At 42.0% G+C, this 23894-nt stretch overlaps 1 protein-coding gene and 1 long non-coding RNA gene across 2 annotated transcripts in view; both read right to left on the minus strand.

Moving 5' to 3' along the window:
* The window catches only part of LOC135367504 (atlastin-1-like), a 79788-nt gene that overhangs the window by 34879 nt on the left and 21015 nt on the right, over positions 1–23894 (minus strand). Inside the window, exons 4-5 of the mRNA XM_064600804.1 lie at positions 1045–1183; positions 756–812 (exon numbers count right to left, since the gene is read on the minus strand). Coding sequence (XP_064456874.1) covers positions 756–812; positions 1045–1183 — 196 coding nt within the window. The remainder of the gene's footprint in view (positions 1–755; positions 813–1044; positions 1184–23894) is intronic.
* LOC135365936 (uncharacterized) lies at positions 21267–22345 on the minus strand. Its single transcript, XR_010414024.1, has 2 exons — positions 22105–22345; positions 21267–21509 (listed from the first exon to the last, which is right to left on the minus strand). It is a non-coding gene; the product is annotated as an uncharacterized LOC135365936 (long non-coding RNA).

Consider the following 23894-nt stretch of genomic DNA (forward strand, 5'->3'; position numbering starts at 1 on the left):
CCTACAAGAAGTAAACAAGCACCGAGAGTGGTTGTAGAAGCAGCAACCCTCGACATCCGATCTGTACAGCACACTTTTATCTTGCATGACATTGTACTCTCCAGTGCGTCGTCTAGGTTTGAGATGTGAGACTTCATTCAATCGAGACCGAACTCGCCGTGACATCGCGCTCATATTCGTTTTGCTGCATGCAAAGAGACCAAAGATTTGTAAAAGAAAAAATAAAGACGAAAAAAAAAAGAACACAAAAAAGCTCTCGTGCCGTTTCAAGTGGCCCGTACCTGCACAGCCCTTCACTCTTAAAAATGAACTTCACCACATAGCATGCTCCTAGCCAACCATCATTCCGGGTGATAGTTCCCTTGCTTAATTTGTTGAAAACGGGAGGCGTACGCCTTTTTGTGACACTTATGCAGAAATGTTAATTGTCACAAAAAGGCGTACGCCTCCCGTTTTCCACAAATCATGTGAGAGAACGATGTCACTCGTGATGATTTGGCTTGGAGCGTGCGATGTGGTGAAGTTCATTTTTAAGAGTGTTTACTAGATGTCTTCGGAGCAAGAACAATACAAAAATCAGACTCAAAGATATAAATCAATAACAATACCTGATCCATGTCACTTTTATACTGTTTTCTCTCTTTCGCGACAGCATCACGGTAATAAACGCCTGCTGTTGCCTAGCAAAACAAAATACATCATTCCAGTATTGCTGACGCCCACTGTGAACGCTAAAAATTTGAGGCTTCAATTACCTGCAATATAGATCTCGGCTCTTGGAGGCCGCCTTTCTCAAGAGAGTCCTTGAAAGCCTGAACAATTAAAACAACATCTTGTGAGTATTACTGCCGCAACAGTGGCTCAGCTGACGGATGATTACCTTAAAGTAACAACAACAACAACTAAATCATGACTATGGCCTGGGGTGATTCACCGCTTGAGAGCAGTGCCCTACCCCATTACACGAGAAGCATGAGATGTGAAATATGAAAATGAAGTTATGTGCAAGTACAACTCGAACTCCCGTCGTCTGGTTGCGCATACCTTAAAGTAATTCACCAGCGCTCCACATGTAATTTCTGTGCCATTGACTGTTTTCACCAAGAGGTTGTCTGGAGCGAGGAGGCTAGTTGCCAGGTCATTTAGATGAGCTATGAAGTCTGGCTTAATATCTGCAACAAGAGTGTTTGTTAAGCGACCAGTAAATGAATATACATACAGGGTTCGGCACCCAAGTATGCACCTCTTCCGTCACTTCATAAGAAAAGAAGATAAAGTCCAACTCGCCTGAAATTTTGGACAGTGAGGGCTGTTTTCCTGAAGTTTTTTAGCATTCCTTGCTGGCGCCGGCTGTTCGCACAAACACGAGATAAAAGTTGTTCGAACTTTTGACCCCATGCATTTTCTACGGGCTGTTCCCGGTTATTTTGGGGACACTTCATCGAAGGACAGCATTTCACAGCCACTGAAATGCACCACCTGTGTGAGATGTGTCGAAACTCGCTGTGAAATGCGACTCTGCAATGAAGTGTCCCCAAAATAACCTGGAAGAGGCCGTAGAAAATGCATGTGGTCAAAAGCCCGAACAATTTTTATCTCGTGTGACGGAAGAGACGGAAATGAGGCACACTTGAGTGCCGCACCCTGTATACAGGGTGTCCGGTGCCAAAGTGTCATTGAAGTTCTAAAAATAGGTTTTACTTAAGCAAATTATGAAACTACTTGAAATACACACAGGGAGAACTTTGCCACAGATTGAGGCCGTTTGCATTCGCGTCAGGCATTAACTAAGCTAATTTTGCTAATCGTACTCGAAAATTATCCAAGCAAAGGCAGCGGTTTTCTTAACGAATTCAGAAGCCGATGGCCTACTACACTCTTAAAAATGAACTTCACCGCATAGCACGCTCCTAGCCAACAATAAACTCGAATGATATCGCTATGTGCCCTGATTTGTTCAAAACGGTAGGCGTACGCCTTTTTTGTGACACTTATGCTGTTCATAATTGTCACAAAAATGGCGTACGCCTCCCGTTTTCAGCAAATCAGGACAGATAACGATATCATTCGAGATGATGGTTGGCTAGTAGCGTGCTATGCGGTGAAGTTCATTTCTAAGAGTGTATTGGCCGATGGCACACTATTCCAATCGAAATCACGGTCTTTTTCTGGAGATATCTGAAAAAAAAAAAAACTTGATAGCCGCAAAACCGTCACTTGGCAAGGCGTGCTCGATGCAATTTACGTTTGCGTAAGTGCTGGCTCTGCCTTTATCGAGCCAGTGTGGAAACAGCAACACTCGATCGAGGGCATTACCGCGGTAACCGACGTTATCAGTGGCTGGGAATTGACGGCATGCACGTTGATAAGGGCGGAAGGCGCGATTATGTCTTTGCTAGCATAGGAGGGAGGGTATTTGGATGAAGCGAAGTGTTCCCCAAACATAAATATCAGCGAGCGTGCCGCGCACGGGGACTGTTTTGCGGCAATTTTTTGTAGAAATCTTCTGAAAAAAATAAAAAAGGAGTGATTTCGGTAGGAATAGTGTTCTATGGCCATTGGCTTCCCAATTCATCAAGAAGAACGTTACCTCTGCTAAGCTCAATTTTCGAGTTTAATTAGCAAAATTAGCTTAATTAATGTGCGACGTGACTGCAAACGGTCTGAATCTGTGGCAGAAGTCTGTGTGTGTGTATTCCAAGTAGTTTCATAATTTTTTTGAACTAAGACTTACTTTTCGATATTTAATGACACTTTCTCACCAGATACCCTGTATACGGGGTGGTTCACCAACCATGATAGAAATTCATAGTAAAAAACGTAGTCCCCGGACAGACATGCGGTCAAGAGATTTTTTCTGCCAATAACTTTTGTCACATATTGGTAACATTTTTATTTCATTTCAATTGACGGAAAGTTAATTTCTTGAATTGAACTTCGAAATTTCCCAAGGCAACCTAACGTTTTCTTTGTGGAAATGGGTTCCCGTGGTCATTTTACTCAACATAGCACATAACCCACTCGTAATGCAATGGCAATTGCCGAAATAAAGTCGCCGACATTCGCAGAATTCGCGGTCACCCTACCGTCGGCACGCTGCACCGCTATACGGAACTGCTTTGCGCGAAGCGACCTTACAGGACAGGAATACAATGAGAAATTGCGTTTATGCCAATTAACACCAAAACTGAATAAAAATTTGAAGATATCATCGTCTAAGAAGTATGAACAACATGTAAAGAACTCCTGGAAACAAGAATGGCAGTAGCAGAATATATATCTAGTGCACCCAGGTCAAATGAATTTGAATCCATTGCGCCTATGGGGATTTCGTCGATTTTTGCACAGGGCCCATTTTTGGACTATAATTTTTCGACAAAGAAAGTAAAATTGTTGAAATGTCATCACCTATTTTGAATCAGTACATCCTCCAGGCCACATATCAACCACCGCACGGTGTGTGAGTGTTAACCCTGATGCACCCTGGGCCTTTAAAGATGCGTCCCAGACAAGAATCCGTTCTTAGGCGTCCCGCGCACTAAGTTCATTATCGTAATACGCATGCGTCTAAACCCGGAAAGAGTTCGAAAGGCGAAGGGCTATTCCTTCCGGATATCCAAAGGGCACACCCGGGGTGCATCAGGGGAACGAGACCAGGGTCCGATACTCTGGGATATTAATTAATAATATACAGACTAAATAATTACATTATGACATCTCCTATATCAATTTTATATGGAGTGTTATTATCAATCAAAGTTGATCAAAATGTCAGTTTGGCATCTGGGACGGCCGTCTGGACGAGGATTTGAGCAAACGCGCCGACCTTGGGTGCAACAGGGGAACGAGACCCGGGTCCGATACTCTGGGATATTAATTAATAATATACAGACTAAATAATTAGATTATGACATCTGTGATATCAATTTTATATCAACTGTTATTATCAATCAAAGATGATCAAAATGTCATTTTGGCGTCTGGGACGGCCGTGTGGACGAAGATTTGAGCAAACGCGCCGACCGTGGGTGCAACAGGGGAACGAGACCCGGGTCCGACACTCTGGGATATTAACTAATAACATACAGACTAAATAATTAGATCATGACATCTCTGATATCAATTTTATATCAAGTGTTATTATCAATGAAAGTTGCTCAAAATGTCATTTTGGCGTCTGGGACGGCCGTCTGGACGAAGATTTGAGCAAACGCGCCGACCGTGGGTGCAACAGGGAAACGAGACCCGGGTCCGACACTCTGGGATATTAACTAATAACATACAGACTAAATAATTAGATTATGACATCTGTGATATCAATTTTATATCAAGTGTTATTATCAATCAAAGTTGATCTAAATGTCATTTTGGCGTCTGGGACGGCCGTCTGGACGAGGATTTGAGCAAACGCGCCGACCGTGGTGCAACAGGGGAACGAGACCCGGGTCCGACACTCTGGGATATTAACTAATAACATACAGACTAAATAATTAGATTATGACATCTGTGATATCAATTTTATATCAACTGTTATTATCAATCAAAGATGATCAAAATGTCATTTTGGCGTCTGGGACGGCCGTCTAGACGAAGATTTGAGCAAACGCGCCAACCGTGGTGCAACAGGGGAACGAGACCCGGGTCCGATACTCTGGGGTATTAATCAATAATATACAGACTAAATAATTAGATCATGACATCTGTGATATCAATTTTATATCAAGTGTTATTATCAATCAAAGTTGACCTAAATGTCATTTTGGCGTCTGGGACGGCCGTCTGGACGAGGATTTCAGCAAACGCGCCGACCGTGGGTGCAACAGGGGAACGAGACCCGGGTCCGATACTCTGGGATATTAATTAATAATATACAGACTAAATAATTAGATTATAACATCTCTGATATCAATTTTATAGAAACTGTTACTATCAATCAAAGTTGATCAAAATGTCATTTTGGCGTCTGGGACGGCCGTCTGGACGAGGATTTGAGCAAACGCGCCAACCGTGGTGCAACAGGGGAACGAGACCCGGGTCCGATACTCTGGGGTATTAATCAATAATATACAGACTAAATAATTAGATCATGACATCTCTGATATCAATTTTATATCAACTGTTATTATCAATCAAAGATGATCAAAATGTCATTTTGGCGTCTGGGACGGCCGTCTGGACGAGGATTTGAGCAAACGCGCCGACCGTGGGTGCAACAGGGGAACGAGACCCGGGTCCGACACTCTGGGATATTAATTAATAATATACAGACTAAATAATTATATTATGACATCTCTGATATCAATTTTATATCAAGTGTTATTATCAATGAAAGTTGCTCAAAATGTCATTTTGGCGTCTGGGACGGCCGTCTGGACGAAGATTTGAGCAAACGCGCCGACCGTGGGTGCAACAGGGGAACGAGACCCGGGTCCGACACTCTGGGATATTAACTAATAACATACAGACTAAATAATTAGATTATGACATCTGTGATATCAATTTTATATCAAGTGTTATTATCAATCAAAGTTGATCTAAATGTCAGTTTGGCGTCTGGGACGGCCGTCTGGACGAGGATTTGAGCAAACGCACCGACCGTGGTGCAACAGGGGAACGAGACCCGGGTCCGATACTCTGGGGTATTAATTAATAATATACAGACTAAATAATTAGATTATGACATCTCTGATATCAATTTTATAGAAACGGTTATTATCAATGAAAGTTGCTCAAAATGTCATTTTGGCGTCTGGGACGGCCGTCTGGACGAAGATTTGAGCAAACGCGCCGACCGTGGGTGCAACAGGGGAACGAGACCCGGGTCCGACACTCTGGGATATTAACTAATAACATACAGACTAAATAATTAGATCATGACATCTCTGATATCAATTTTATATCCAGTGTTATTATCAATGAAAGTTGCTCAAAATGTCATTTTGGCGTCTGGGACGGCCGTCTGGACGAAGATTTGAGCAAACGCGCCGACCGTGGGTGCAACAGGGGAACGAGACCCGGGTCCGACACTCTGGGATATTAACTAATAACATACAGACTAAATAATTAGATCATGACATCTCTGATATCAATTTTATATCAAGTGTTATTATCAATGAAAGTTGCTCAAAATGTCATTTTGGCATCTGGGACGGCCGTCTGGACGAAGATTTGAGCAAACGCGCCGACCGTGGGTGCAACAGGGGAACGAGACCCGGGTCCGACACTCTGGGATATTAATTAATAATATACAGACTAAATAATTATATTATGACATCTCTGATATCAATTTTATATCAAGTGTTATTATCAATCAAAGTTGATCTAAATGTCAGTTTGGCGTCTGGGACGGCCGTCTGGACGAGGATTTGAGCAAACGCGCCGACCGTGGTGCAACAGGGGAACGAGACCCGGGTCCGACACTCTGGGATATTAATTAATAATATACAGACTAAATAATTATATTATGACATCTCTGATATTAATTTTATATCAAGTGTTATTATCAATGAAAGTTGCTCAAAATGTCATTTTGGCGTCTGGGACGGCCGTCTGGACGAAGATTTGAGCAAACGCGCCGACCGTGGGTGCAACAGGGGAACGAGACCCGGGTCCGACACTCTGGGATATTAACTAATAACATACAGACTAAATAATTAGATCATGACATCTCTGATATCAATTTTATATCCAGTGTTATTATCAATGAAAGTTGCTCAAAATGTCATTTTGGCGTCTGGGACGGCCGTCTGGACGAAGATTTGAGCAAACGCGCCGACCGTGGGTGCAACAGGGGAACGAGACCCGGGTGCGACACTCTGGGATATTAACTAATAACATACAGACTAAATAATTAGATTATGACATCTGTGATATCAATTTTATATCAACTGTTATTATCAATCAAAGATGATCAAAATGTCATTTTGGCGTCTGGGACGGCCGTCTAGACGAAGATTTGAGCAAACGCGCCAACCGTGGTGCAACAGGGGAACGAGACCCGGGTCCGATACTCTGGGGTATTAATCAATAATATACAGACTAAATAATTAGATCATGACATCTGTGATATCAATTTTATATCAAGTGTTATTATCAATCAAAGTTGACCTAAATGTCATTTTGGCGTCTGGGACGGCCGTCTGGACGAGGATTTCAGCAAACGCGCCGACCGTGGGTGCAACAGGGGAACGAGACCCGGGTCCGATACTCTGGGATATTAATTAATAATATACAGACTAAATAATTAGATTATAACATCTCTGATATCAATTTTATAGAAACTGTTACTATCAATCAAAGTTGATCAAAATGTCATTTTGGCGTCTGGGACGGCCGTCTGGACGAAGATTTGAGCAAACGCGCCGACCGTGGGTGCAACAGGGGAACGAGACCCGGGTCCGACACTCTGGGATATTAACTAATAACATACAGACTAAATAATTAGATCATGACATCTCTGATATCAATTTTATATCAAGTGTTATTATCAATGAAAGTTGCTCAAAATGTCATTTTGGCGTCTGGGACGGCCGTCTGGACGAAGATTTGAGCAAACGCGCCGACCGTGGGTGCAACAGGGGAACGAGACCCGGGTCCGACACTCTGGGATATTAACTAATAACATACAGACTAAATAATTAGATCATGACATCTGTGATATCAATTTTATATCAAGTGTTATTATCAATCAAAGTTGATCTAAATGTCAGTTTGGCGTCTGGGACGGCCGTCTGGACGAGGATTTGAGCAAACGCACCGACCGTGGTACAACAGGGGAACGAGACCCGGGTCCGATACTCTGGGGTATTAATTAATAATATACAGACTAAATAATTAGATTATGACATCTCTGATATCAATTTTATAGAAACGGTTATTATCAATGAAAGTTGCTCAAAATGTCATTTTGGCGTCTGGGACGGCCGTCTGGACGAAGATTTGAGCAAACGCGCCGACCGTGGGTGCAACAGGGGAACGAGACCCGGGTCCGACACTCTGGGATATTAACTAATAACATACAGACTAAATAATTAGATCATGACATCTCTGATATCAATTTTATATCCAGTGTTATTATCAATGAAAGTTGCTCAAAATGTCATTTTGGCGTCTGGGACGGCCGTCTGGACGAAGATTTGAGCAAACGCGCCGACCGTGGGTGCAACAGGGGAACGAGACCCGGGTCCGACACTCTGGGATATTAACTAATAACATACAGACTAAATAATTAGATCATGACATCTCTGATATCAATTTTATATCAAGTGTTATTATCAATGAAAGTTGCTCAAAATGTCATTTTGGCATCTGGGACGGCCGTCTGGACGAAGATTTGAGCAAACGCGCCGACCGTGGGTGCAACAGGGGAACGAGACCCGGGTCCGACACTCTGGGATATTAATTAATAATATACAGACTAAATAATTATATTATGACATCTCTGATATCAATTTTATATCAAGTGTTATTATCAATCAAAGTTGATCTAAATGTCAGTTTGGCGTCTGGGACGGCCGTCTGGACGAGGATTTGAGCAAACGCGCCGACCGTGGTGCAACAGGGGAACGAGACCCGGGTCCGACACTCTGGGATATTAATTAATAATATACAGACTAAATAATTAGATTATAACATCTCTGATATCAATTTTATAGAAACTGTTACTATCAATCAAAGTTGATCAAAATGTCATTTTGGCGTCTGGGACGGCCGTCTGGACGAAGATTTGAGCAAACGCGCCGACCGTGGGTGCAACAGGGGAACGAGACCCGGGTTTGACACTCTGGGATATTAACTAATAACATACAGACTAAATAATTAGATCATGACATCTCTGATATCAATTTTATATCAAGTGTTATTATCAATGAAAGTTGCTCAAAATGTCATTTTGGCATCTGGGACGGCCGTCTGGACGAAGATTTGAGCAAACGCGCCGACCGTGGGTGCAACAGGGGAACGAGACCCGGGTCCGACACTCTGGGATATTAATTAATAATATACAGACTAAATAATTATATTATGACATCTCTGATATCAATTTTATATCAAGTGTTATTATCAATGAAAGTTGCTCAAAATGTCATTTTGGCGTCTGGGACGGCCGTCTGGACGAAGATTTGAGCAAACGCGCCGACCGTGGGTGCAACAGGGGAACGAGACCCGGGTCCGACACTCTGGGATATTGACTAATAACATACACACTAAATAATTAGATCATGACATCTCTGATATCAATTTTATATCAAGTGTTATTATCAATGAAAGTTGCTCAAAATGTCATTTTGGCGTCTGGGACGGCCGTCTGGACGAAGATTTGAGCAATCGCGCCGACCGTGGTGCAACAGGGGAACGAGACCCGGGTCCGATACTCTGGGGTATTAATTAATAATATACAGACTAAATAATTAGATTATGACATCTCTGATATCAATTTTATAGAAACTGTTATTATCAATGAAAGTTGCTCAAAATGTCATTTTGGCGTCTGGGACGGCCGTCTGGACGAGGATTTGAGCAAACGCGCCGACCGTGGGTGCAACAGGGGAACGAGACCCGGGTCCGACACTCTGGGATATTAATTAATAATATACAGACTAAATAATTATATTATGACATCTCTGATATCAATTTTATATCAAGTGTTATTATCAATGAAAGTTGCTCAAAATGTCATTTTGGCGTCTGGGACGGCCGTCTGGACGAAGATTTGAGCAAACGCGCCGACCGTGGGTGCAACAGGGGAACGAGACCCGGGTCCGACACTCTGGGATATTAACTAATAACATACAGACTAAATAATTAGATCATGACATCTCTGATATCAATTTTATATCAAGTGTTATTATCAATGAAAGTTGCTCAAAATGTCATTTTGGCATCTGGGACGGCCGTCTGGACGAAGATTTGAGCAAACGCGCCGACCGTGGGTGCAACAGGGGAACGAGACCCGGGTCCGACACTCTGGGATATTAATTAATAATATACAGACTAAATAATTATATTATGACATCTCTGATATCAATTTTATATCAAGTGTTATTATCAATGAAAGTTGCTCAAAATGTCATTTTGGCGTCTGGGACGGCCGTCTGGACGAGGATTTGAGCAAACGCGCCGACCGTGGGTGCAACAGGGGAACGAGACCCGGGTCCGACACTCTGGGATATTAACTAATAACATACAGACTAAATAATTAGATCATGACATCTCTGATATCAATTTTATATCAAGTGTTATTATCAATGAAAGTTGCTCAAAATGTCATTTTGGCATCTGGGACGGCCGTCTGGACGAAGATTTGAGCAAACGCGCTGACCGTGGGTGCAACAGGGGAACGAGACCCGGGTCCGACACTCTGGGATATTAATTAATAATATACAGACTAAATAATTATATTATGACATCTCTGATATCAATTTTATATCAAGTGTTATTATCAATCAAAGTTGATCTAAATGTCAGTTTGGCGTCTGGGACGGCCGTCTGGACGAGGATTTGAGCAAACGCGCCGACCGTGGTGCAACAGGGGAACGAGACCCGGGTCCGACACTCTGGGATATTAATTAATAATATACAGACTAAATAATTATATTATGACATCTCTGATATTAATTTTATATCAAGTGTTATTATCAATGAAAGTTGCTCAAAATGTCATTTTGGCGTCTGGGACGGCCGTCTGGACGAAGATTTGAGCAAACGCGCCGACCGTGGGTGCAACAGGGGAACGAGACCCGGGTCCGACACTCTGGGATATTAACTAATAACATACAGACTAAATAATTAGATCATGACATCTCTGATATCAATTTTATATCCAGTGTTATTATCAATGAAAGTTGCTCAAAATGTCATTTTGGCGTCTGGGACGGCCGTCTGGACGAAGATTTGAGCAAACGCGCCGACCGTGGGTGCAACAGGGGAACGAGACCCGGGTGCGACACTCTGGGATATTAACTAATAACATACAGACTAAATAATTAGATTATGACATCTGTGATATCAATTTTATATCAACTGTTATTATCAATCAAAGATGATCAAAATGTCATTTTGGCGTCTGGGACGGCCGTCTAGACGAAGATTTGAGCAAACGCGCCAACCGTGGTGCAACAGGGGAACGAGACCCGGGTCCGATACTCTGGGGTATTAATCAATAATATACAGACTAAATAATTAGATCATGACATCTGTGATATCAATTTTATATCAAGTGTTATTATCAATCAAAGTTGACCTAAATGTCATTTTGGCGTCTGGGACGGCCGTCTGGACGAGGATTTCAGCAAACGCGCCGACCGTGGGTGCAACAGGGGAACGAGACCCGGGTCCGATACTCTGGGATATTAATTAATAATATACAGACTAAATAATTAGATTATAACATCTCTGATATCAATTTTATAGAAACTGTTACTATCAATCAAAGTTGATCAAAATGTCATTTTGGCGTCTGGGACGGCCGTCTGGACGAGGATTTGAGCAAACGCGCCAACCGTGGTGCAACAGGGGAACGAGACCCGGGTCCGATACTCTGGGGTATTAATCAATAATATACAGACTAAATAATTAGATCATGACATCTCTGATATCAATTTTATATCAACTGTTATTATCAATCAAAGATGATCAAAATGTCATTTTGGCGTCTGGGACGGCCGTCTGGACGAGGATTTGAGCAAACGCGCCGACCGTGGGTGCAACAGGGGAACGAGACCCGGGTCCGACACTCTGGGATATTAATTAATAATATACAGACTAAATAATTATATTATGACATCTCTGATATCAATTTTATATCAAGTGTTATTATCAATGAAAGTTGCTCAAAATGTCATTTTGGCGTCTGGGACGGCCGTCTGGACGAAGATTTGAGCAAACGCGCCGACCGTGGGTGCAACAGGGGAACGAGACCCGGGTCCGACACTCTGGGATATTAACTAATAACATACAGACTAAATAATTAGATTATGACATCTGTGATATCAATTTTATATCAAGTGTTATTATCAATCAAAGTTGATCTAAATGTCAGTTTGGCGTCTGGGACGGCCGTCTGGACGAGGATTTGAGCAAACGCACCGACCGTGGTGCAACAGGGGAACGAGACCCGGGTCCGATACTCTGGGGTATTAATTAATAATATACAGACTAAATAATTAGATTATGACATCTCTGATATCAATTTTATAGAAACGGTTATTATCAATGAAAGTTGCTCAAAATGTCATTTTGGCGTCTGGGACGGCCGTCTGGACGAAGATTTGAGCAAACGCGCCGACCGTGGGTGCAACAGGGGAACGAGACCCGGGTCCGACACTCTGGGATATTAACTAATAACATACAGACTAAATAATTAGATCATGACATCTCTGATATCAATTTTATATCCAGTGTTATTATCAATGAAAGTTGCTCAAAATGTCATTTTGGCGTCTGGGACGGCCGTCTGGACGAAGATTTGAGCAAACGCGCCGACCGTGGGTGCAACAGGGGAACGAGACCCGGGTCCGACACTCTGGGATATTAACTAATAACATACAGACTAAATAATTAGATCATGACATCTCTGATATCAATTTTATATCAAGTGTTATTATCAATGAAAGTTGCTCAAAATGTCATTTTGGCATCTGGGACGGCCGTCTGGACGAAGATTTGAGCAAACGCGCCGACCGTGGGTGCAACAGGGGAACGAGACCCGGGTCCGACACTCTGGGATATTAATTAATAATATACAGACTAAATAATTATATTATGACATCTCTGATATCAATTTTATATCAAGTGTTATTATCAATCAAAGTTGATCTAAATGTGAGTTTGGCGTCTGGGACGGCCGTCTGGACGAGGATTTGAGCAAACGCGCCGACCGTGGTGCAACAGGGGAACGAGACCCGGGTCCGACACTCTGGGATATTAATTAATAATATACAGACTAAATAATTATATTATGACATCTCTGATATTAATTTTATATCAAGTGTTATTATCAATGAAAGTTGCTCAAAATGTCATTTTGGCGTCTGGGACGGCCGTCTGGACGAAGATTTGAGCAAACGCGCCGACCGTGGGTGCAACAGGGGAACGAGACCCGGGTCCGACACTCTGGGATATTAATTAATAATATACAGACTAAATAATTAGATTATAACATCTCTGATATCAATTTTATAGAAACTGTTACTATCAATCAAAGTTGATCAAAATGTCATTTTGGCGTCTGGGACGGCCGTCTGGGCGAAGATTTGAGCAAACGCGCCGACCGTGGGTGCAACAGGGGAACGAGACCCGGGTTTGACACTCTGGGATATTAACTAATAACATACAGACTAAATAATTAGATCATGACATCTCTGATATCAATTTTATATCAAGTGTTATTATCAATGAAAGTTGCTCAAAATGTCATTTTGGCATCTGGGACGGCCGTCTGGACGAAGATTTGAGCAAACGCGCCGACCGTGGGTGCAACAGGGGAACGAGACCCGGGTCCGACACTCTGGGATATTAATTAATAATATACAGACTAAATAATTATATTATGACATCTCTGATATCAATTTTATATCAAGTGTTATTATCAATGAAAGTTGCTCAAAATGTCATTTTGGCGTCTGGGACGGCCGTCTGGACGAAGATTTGAGCAAACGCGCCGACCGTGGGTGCAACAGGGGAACGAGACCCGGGTCCGACACTCTGGGATATTGACTAATAACATACACACTAAATAATTAGATCATGACATCTCTGATATCAATTTTATATCAAGTGTTATTATCAATGAAAGTTGCTCAAAATGTCATTTTGGCGTCTGGGACGGCCGTCTGGACGAAGATTTGAGCAAACGCGCCGACCGTGGGTGCAACAGGGGAACGAGACCCGGGTCCGACACTCTGGGATATTAACTAATAACATACAGACTAAATAATTATATTATGACATCTCTGATATCAATTTTATATCAAGTGTTATTATCAATGAAAGTTGCTCAAAATGTCATTTTGGCGTCTGGGACGGCCGTCTGGACGAAGATTTGAGCAAACGCGCCGACCGTGGGTGCAACAGGGGAACGAGACCCGGGTCCGACACTCTGGGATATTGACTAATAACATACACACTAAATAATTAGATTATGACATCTGTGATATCAATTTTATATCAAGTGTTATTATCAATCAAAGTTGATCTAAATGTCATTTTGGCATCTGGGACGGCCGTCTGGACGAGGATTTGAGCAAACGCGCCGACAGTGGGTGCAACAGGGGAACGAGACCCGGGTCCGACACTCTGGGATATTAACTAATAACATACAGACTAAATAATTAGATTATGACATCTGTGATATCAATTTTATATCAAGTGTTATTATCAATCAAAGTTGATCTAAATGTCAGTTTGGCGTCTGGGACGGCCGTCTGGACGAGGATTTGAGCAAACGCGCCGACCGTGGTGCAACAGGGGAACGAGACCCGGGTCCGATACTCTGGGGTATTAATTAATAATATACAGACTAAATAATTAGATTATGACATCTGTGATATCAATTTTATAGAAACTGTTATTATCAATGAAAGTTGCTCAAAATGTCATTTTGGCGTCTGGGACGGCCGTCTGGACGAGGATTTGAGCAAACGCGCCGACCGTGGGTGCAACAGGGGAACGAGACCCGGGTCCGACACTCTGGGATATTAATTAATAATATACAGACTAAATAATTATATTATGACATCTCTGATATCAATTTTATATCAAGTGTTATTATCAATGAAAGTTGCTCAAAATGTCATTTTGGCGTCTGGGACGGCCGTCTGGACGAAGATTTGAGCAAACGCGCCGACCGTGGGTGCAACAGGGGAACGAGACCCGGGTCCGACACTCTGGGATATTAACTAATAACATACAGACTAAATAATTAGATCATGACATCTCTGATATCAATTTTATATCAAGTGTTATTATCAATGAAAGTTGCTCAAAATGTCATTTTGGCATCTGGGACGGCCGTCTGGACGAAGATTTGAGCAAACGCGCCGACCGTGGGTGCAACAGGGGAACGAGACCCGGGTCCGACACTCTGGGATATTAACTAATAACATACAGACTAAATAATTAGATCATGACATCTCTGATATCAATTTTATATCAAGTGTTATTATCAATGAAAGTTGCTCAAAATGTCATTTTGGCATCTGGGACGGCCGTCTGGACGAAGATTTGAGCAAACGCGCCGACCGTGGGTGCAACAGGGGAACGAGACCCGGGTCCGACACTCTGGGATATTAATTAATAATATACAGACTAAATAATTATATTATGACATCTCTGATATCAATTTTATATCAAGTGTTATTATCAATGAAAGTTGCTCAAAATGTCATTTTGGCGTCTGGGACGGCCGTCTGGACGAAGATTTGAGCAAACGCGCCGACCGTGGGTGCAACAGGGGAACGAGACCCGGGTCCGATACTCTGGGGTATTAATTAATAATATACAGACTAAATAATTAGATCATGACATCTCTGATATCAATTTTATATCAAGTGTTATTATCAATGAAAGTTGCTCAAAATGTCATTTTGGCGTCTGGGACGGCCGTCTGGACGAAGATTTGAGCAAACGCGCCGACCGTGGGTGCAACAGGGGAACGAGACCCGGGTCCGACACTCTGGGATATTAACTAATAACATACAGACTAAATAATTAGATCATGACATCTCTGATATCAATTTTATATCAAGTGTTATTATCAATGAAAGTTGCTCAAAATGTCATTTTGGCATCTGGGACGGCCGTCTGGACGAAGATTTGAGCAAACGCGCCGACCGTGGGTGCAACAGGGGAACGAGACCCGGGCCGACACTCTGGGATATTAACTAATAACATACAGACTAAATAATTAGATCATGACATCTCTGATATCAATTTTATATCAAGTGTTATTATCAATGAAAGTTGCTCAAAATGTCATTTTGGCGTCTGGGACGGCCGTCTGGACGAGGATTTGAGCAAACGCGCCGACCGTGGTGCAACAGGGGAACGAGACCCGGGTCCGATACTCTGGGGTATTAATTAATAATATACAGACTAAATAATTAGATTATGACATCTCTGATATCAATTTTATAGAAACTGTTATTATCAATCAAAGTTGATCTAAATGTCATTTTGGCGTCTGGGACGGCCGTCTGGACGAGGATTTGAGCAAACGCGCCGACCGTGGTGCAACAGGGGAACGAGACCCGGGTCCGATACTCTGGGGTATTAATTAATAATATACAGACTAAATAATTAGATTATGACATCTGTGATATCAATTTTATATCAAGTGTTATTATCAATGAAAGTTGCTCAAAATGTCATTTTGGCGTCTGGGACGGCCGTCTGGACGAAGATTTGAGCAAACGCGCCGACCGTGGGTGCAACAGGGGAACGAGACCCGGGTCCGACACTCTGGGATATTAACTAATAACATACAGACTAAATAATTAGATCATGACATCTCTGATATCAATTTTATCTCAAGTGTTATTATCAATGAAAGTTGCTCAAAATGTCATTTTGGCATCTGGGACGGCCGTCTGGACGAAGATTTGAGCAAACGCGCCGACCGTGGGTGCAACAGGGGAACGAGACCCGGGTCGGATACTATGGGATATTAATTAATAATATGCAGACTAAGTAATTATATTAGCTAAGACCGGACATTTGCTCCCCCGTTCGATTTTACCATGAGCCCATCCTGACAGTTTCATAATTTATTTTCATCGTTTCCATTGTGTCATCGTATAACGAATAATAAATTTTTATATTCCTCAAATCATTTTTTTTAACTTTTTAGAAGCAATACATCGTCCAACAGCTGCTAAAAGGCCAGCTTCAGTCTTTCTGCGATGGGGGTAATTGTAATTGTTGGGTAATAGCTTATAACAGACAATAATGACTCCATTGACCCAAGATATGAAAATCTTAGATGCTGTCAGTCATTGTAGCCCTATATAGCCACAACTCGTTTTTCTTTGTTGTTTGGAGGTATTGAACCAAAATTGCTTAGTCGGCATTTTGTGTGGTTCTGATTTTCCAAGAAAAAAGGAAATAAGGGGGCACAATCCTTCTAGTGCTCGCTATCTGTACAGAAGAACACCACCTCACATCAGCACCGCTCCCTGAGGTATGAAGTACAAAATACCTTTCCAAGGTTCACCGACCATGAATATACGGATAATCTTCCTAGCGTCTCACCATATATACTATGTAGCTGTTGAAGCATTAAAAAAAAAAAAAGAAAAGCAGAGTTCACGGCACGAAACGACCACGCTTATTCTTATACAGCGTTATTTTTATATACTTTTACACTTGTCAGTCACGCGAAATTTTCACTAGTTAAATCAGTCTGCTTCTGAACTATTAAAGATATCTTTGAGGTGAATGAACGACGAATAAATGCCCTGCGCTCCTGCTCAGCTTTTATTGATATATCCCATTACCAATTGAGTCCGATCGTGCTTCTATACTTGTGCACGTGTTTGAATTATTTTACTATTAAGGAGCTTCAGTCATGCTCGTGGTTGAAAACATGATGATCCCCCAAGCCACAACAAAGTGTGTTCTCCTGCAACAAACATTTCATACTGTGCTACAAACCAAACACGACACATAACGATTTCGAACAATTCAGGGAAAAGAGGTGCCGACGTCTCTGCTGGCCGTGCCCTTTGGTCTCTCTTGGCCATTTCTCCTTGTTTACGACACTTGCGAAAACAACAGGAACGCAGAAAGCTTGGTGAGCATTTTTACGCCTTGAGCGTTTGGACGATGAGACTACCACACTGATAATTGTACCACAGGTATTTGAGATGTCATAAATTAATATAGTTGTCCCTATAGTTGTCTCTATATTTTAAACTGACGTGCGAATCTTTGAAAACCGTGGTTGATTTCTCTGTTCTACGAGTGATTGAGGTTCTAGTACAAAGGCACGGCTCCTTCTATTTTACAGAATATAATAGAGAAAGTCGCAACATGCCACTGGCATGGTGGTTGTCACTGGCGGCATGTGACGATGCATTTTGTATTTACAGCATTTTAAATATACCTCAATGACGTGGTTGACCCCGCTCACTTCTGGAATTCATTCACACTGATTTTAATGTTCTTTGTGTTTCCCTTCTTCTTTGCGGTAGCGAAGTATAAGTAAATTAGACGCAACAATGTTTTATTACAATCATATGTGAAAGGCACAAGGCGCAGACAATTGTATTTTACACATGCCGTATGGGATTTATGTGCTTTTCACAAGTCATTGCAAATGCATGGCTATACCTCAGAACTATAAATAATATGGACATACTTTGATGGTTGAATTTTCCTGTGACGTACACTACCTAAAAATTTCTACAGGGCTTCCGCGTGACAGAGATTGTAGCCCAGTTCCCCGTCCCAACTCCCAATGAAGGGAGAACAGGATGCACGGACAATGCCATTCTTAGGTTGAACGCGACAACGGAGGAATGTCTACTCGCCGGGAGAAGCAATGCGACGAGTGAATTGGGGTCGGTTGAAATGAGCCGGTTGTTTCTTGCCAAAGAACCGGGACGGAGAAGTTGAAATGAGGGAATTGTGCACCCCGCTGGACAGTTTGCTCTGGAACCACAAAAAGGAAGCACCAACCTTCTCCCCAAGTACACAAAGCAAAGGCATCCCAGGGGAATTGTTAGTTTGGCTTTCTGCAGTACAAGCTAGAAATAACAAATGCGATGCAACAAAGACGTGAAATGTAGTATTTCCGCGTTTTCAAATTCCTGGCCTGATACGGGCCAGAAAATTTAAGAGTCATGTGCACGTACGAAAGCCGTGACGAGCGTCTGCACTTGTTGTATTGTATGCATTTCGCAGAGTTGCACGCGTTACTCTAAAAACGTAACTGTTACTATAACTCTAGTGGCAGAAGTGATTTTTACTATGTATGCACAGTACGTCCTCCTGAGACAATAGTTTATTATTACTGGGTGTAAGACATTTCGGTGCACGGACGTTTCGGTGCAAAGCGTTACAGCGGCGGGGGCGGGCCGGAGATCACTCGCAGGAATGGCTGCCACGATGTCGACATATCGTAATAAAACAAAGGGAAGAGGGCGGCTTAGCATAAAATGTAGTGCTGTAAAGGAATTTGGTTTACCATACATAGAGAAGAACGTGCGTTTTGGTTTAGTATTAGAGATTTAATACCTATTCTGCATGTGATCGTGGTCTGTCGTGGCTTTTAAACTTTTGGGGCATTTTCTTTTTTAATATTTTGCGCCCCATGTTCTAGTCGCTGCTGTGCAGATATTCATTTTTTTTCCTTTTTCCAAGAGTAGACGAAGAATTGCTTTGTCATTTTGTAGTATTATCTCGAAGTGGGTATCTTCAAGGTACTGATAACTCAACTCAACTCATTTTATTGCAACAAACAATATGCAATTATGATATTATACAATTTTAATTCCATTTGTTGAGGACTTGTCGGTTACCGCTTTGGTGTAAGCATTTGGTTAGACGTTATTTCCCTTGTATTCCAAAAAGCTTACCAAGGTACCATGTCGCGTTCCTGTGTTCTCGTGTCGATAAAACTCTGCACCTTCCCGTTTCCCTTCAAGTTTCCATAAATGGAACAAAAGTCTTAAAGCATGGAATAAGCCATTTTATCATATTATGGCCATCCCTTGAGTGATTCATTGTGATGAATTATGCGATCCGCAGTAAAGGAAACACTATACAAAAAAATTGACTTGAGCGACAAAAGTAACACGTTTAATGCACTACGACTTGCACTACGCATAGGTTCAGTCAGTCAGCTTTTGCTTACGAGTTACGAAAACGTGATTACGTGATTGACAATTATACAGGGTGCTTGCTCTAAAGTGTCCAGAAATCATATTTAAAGCGAGCGATAAAAGAAAAGCAAGTGGTACTTTTCTGCTACTTGTGTAAGAAACAGGTACTGCTTCACTATAGTAGCACAAAAATAGAGCTCGTTTCTCTTTTATCGTTCGCTTTAAATAAAATTTCTGGACACGTTAGAGCAAGCACCCTGTATAATTGTCAATCACGTAATTTATTATTTGAAATTATTTTATTATTTTAGGGCACCGCAATAATTTTATGGCTAGCGAGTCTAACAGCTTTTTGAGGGGCACCACGGTAATTCTATGTCATTGTTTAGGCCTTGAAAATACGCAGCCATCACCGAGGAAAATGTATGTAGAAATACATACTAAGAATAGAATAGAAAGTATGAATAGAATAGTAGGAAATACTAGAAATAGAATAGTAGGAAATAGAAAAGTATGTAGAAATACAAGGGGATTAACATCTAATCAAACGCTTCCACTAAAGATGTAACAAATGGAATTCAAATTTCATAGTATCCGTACCTTGAGGATACCCTTTTCGAGATAATACTCACTACAAAATGACAAAGCAATTCTTCATCTACTCTTGAAAAAATAAATAAAAAATAAATATCTGTACAGCACGGACCAGAACGTGGGGTGTAAAATATTAAGAAAGAAAATTCCCCAAATGTTTAAAAGTCACCAGAGACCACAAACACATGCAGATCAGGTCTTGAATTTATAATAATACACAAAAAATACGTAAAGCACGTCCTTGTCTATGTAAACCAAATTCCTTGACAACACTACTTTTGGTGCCAAGCCGCCCTCTTCCCTTTATTTTGTTACGATATGTCGACATTGTGACAGCCATTCCCGAGACCGTTTTTCCGGGACACGTCAGCAACGTTGTGCACAGAAATGTCCGGATCTGATGATGATGATTATTATTATAATGTTATACTATTATTATTGTTATTATTATTATTATTATACTGTTGCCACCAAACACGACACATAATTTGTGAAAACGGGACGCACGTAAAAATCCTGTTGAGGATTGGTCCGCCCTAAGCATTCACTGAGAAAAATTTCTCTGTTGTTTTAGCAGAAAAGTGCTGGAAAAAAATAGTCCAGGAGTCCTGTTAATATTTACATAGGCCTGTTTCCATAAATTTACAGGGGCTGTTGATATAACCGGTATTGCCTGTTGTAGCAACAGGCTTTCCTGTTCTTGCATTAGAACAGGTTGATGTAAATTTTACAAGACCCCAGTTACATATTACATACTAGTTCTGTACCTACATCAAAATTACAGCACTCTGTCCACTGCCTTGGAAGGATTTCTTTCTACAGGTAAGAAACTGTGCAAGAAACGTGGTGAAGTCCATGACAAAACCGTCAGTCCTAGAACTGCTCGTCTTTATTGAGGATCTTCCTGTAGTTCCATACCCACTTGCAATCATAAATTAACTCTTCTCATGTGCAGAGGGGCTACTCTGAGGGTCTATTCAAGCATCCAAGCATTTGATGCTGCTTGATACCCCCAACAAGAGAACCTTCTCTCTGCTCGAACAATGCTTCTTGTGCATTCACGTAGCTCCCACCGGTTGATAGACCTCAAGGAAGCATCTGAAATGTATGCCCCATCCAAAGTACAGTACAAGAGCATGTGGCACAAATGACAGCGCAACCGTACAACTGTACTTTTGGGACTAGGTACATAAGATGGACATTGTTCTGTCAGCATATGTTTGAGGGCTGTATAGTCCAGGGTACTCAAACCATATGTGCAATTTGTCATTTGGGACAGTTTTGTATTCTGTCTGTTATAAAATGTCTGAGCAAGTTACACATTGTAGGAACCTATTCCTCAGCACGTTCATGATCTCTCCTATGCTTTTCCCAGAAGGTTTTGCATGGGAGACTTACCAATTGATAATATGACTGGCATGGGTGGAAGAGCGACACCCTGCAGTGTTTCTCCTGCCTGAAACGCAAGGTGCTCTACTACAATGTGCTCCATAATGCAGCAAAGCACCCCTGGCTTCAACAACACGATCTCAGCACATTACTTACCAATTTCTAATATATGACTAGCGTGGATGGAACAGAGATATCCTGGATTGGTTGTCCTGCCTGGAGAGCAACGTGCACTGCTATCATGTGCTTTATAATGCTGCAAGCACACATGGGTTCATTCATGCAATCTCAGCACAAAGCTTACCTACAGGAGAAAATCACGTCTTGTATGCTCCGTTTTCTGTCGGTACCTGCAATTCTTCAAGAAGGAATGACTCAGTCTCCTCCATGCTGAAAATCGTTGGAGCCGGCAGTTGTTGCTTTTTACGAGCAGGATTTCTTAGGCACTGAGAAGAGAAAACGGAATGTGAAGAAAACGCTTCGCATTGCATTCAGACGCAAAACATGGAAACGTATACTTGCTGACATTAAGATGTTCCCCTTTGATGTCTTAAGTAACTCGTACGTGAAGACATCGATGTTGCAGCTTACATTTGTTCGTCATCTGTGAAAAAAGGAACAAAACAAGAACGTGTAACTTACACCTGCCGACATGAAGAATTATGAAGAATTAAAAGGCGTGAATATCATATTCCGCACACAACAACAACAAAAATAACAAGAATCACGAGCACAACACAATACCAACTGTATGAACGCAACATTGCTTTTGCTGCCATGCCTGACGTACCGACTGAATGGTTGTAGTGACCGACATTACGAACACGACAGCGTCTGCTTTTCTCCTGCGGGGTGACAAGTAGAAAACACGATTTCCGTATTCTAAGCAATGTATGCGAAAAAGTCCAAACTATCACTCTATTACCTGAGTATTAGCTGTAACAGACTTCCAGCACTACAAGAACAGAAACTGCAGTGTACATACCAACGCTTCAACAGAACTGCAGCGCAGGCGAAGAGAAAGGCGAATGACGCTTGCCACGGCGTCCGTCGACACTTTGAACGTTCGTGCGCTGTTCCTGCTTCAAAGCAATAACGGTGTGGGCGAACTGTCGAGTTGGGCGAGTCCTGCTTCCAACTTCTGTATCTAGGTTCTTCTGCGGGGCTACTTGACTGTTGCAAAACATACTCCGACTCTCCGCAGCGGAGACCGCCTCAGCGACCGTTTTTGTGTGGATTGACCGAGCAGCCCTGTTAAAGCGGCTCTACAAATGGTTCTGTAAAATTTTACATCAACGGTTCATGTAAATATGTCTGTTTTTCAACGAAATTTCTTAGAGTGAATTCGGACGGTGCCCAAATGTCCGGTGAGCAAATGTCCTGGATCCCGCTTGGTGTAGAAAAAAAAAAGGTCGGTGGTTGCGTGGGCGAAAAATAAAATAAAAACGGTCCCGCAGGCTCCTGCGCGCTCAAAAATGCGAATCCAGGGCATTTGCTCACAGTACGAAAGCTCAACGTGGACAAATGGTCACCAAGTCTTTTGCCTGCTGTTTTCTCAAGTTATGTGTCGCGTTCAGTGGCACAGTACAACAGAAAAATGTTTCTTTCAGGAGAACACACTTCGTTGCGGCTGGTGAGGTAGGGCGGCTAGAGAGGAACATCAAGTTTCAACGTCATGTTTTTAAGACTGAAGCATACATGTGCACAAGCATAGAAGCATGGTAGGACTCCCGTACTAGTGGGTTATGTCGGTAGAGGCGAAGCATGAGTGTAATAATCTAGTGTATTTATTGGACGTTCACTAGCTCCTAAAAATATATTTAATAGTTGCGACATCCTCTTGGAACTCTTTATTTTTCGGTCTTGTTATAATCCGCCCTTTGACTTTTCGACATAAACTCATTAAAAACAAACGTGTCTCCGAACTTTAACAAATCGGGAGAACAAATGGTAGCACCACCTGGTCAGTTGTGATGTGTTTCATGAGCCGTGCGAAACCATGCGCTTTTACTTTTGGGCACGCAGGAGACTGCGGGATAATTTTTTTCTTTCAAATCCACAACTACATTTTGTCCTACTCCCGTTAGTCCGTAC

This window comes from Ornithodoros turicata, chromosome 8 (genome assembly GCF_037126465.1).
Source record: "Ornithodoros turicata isolate Travis chromosome 8, ASM3712646v1, whole genome shotgun sequence".
Lineage (NCBI taxonomy): Eukaryota > Metazoa > Arthropoda > Arachnida > Ixodida > Argasidae > Ornithodoros > Ornithodoros turicata.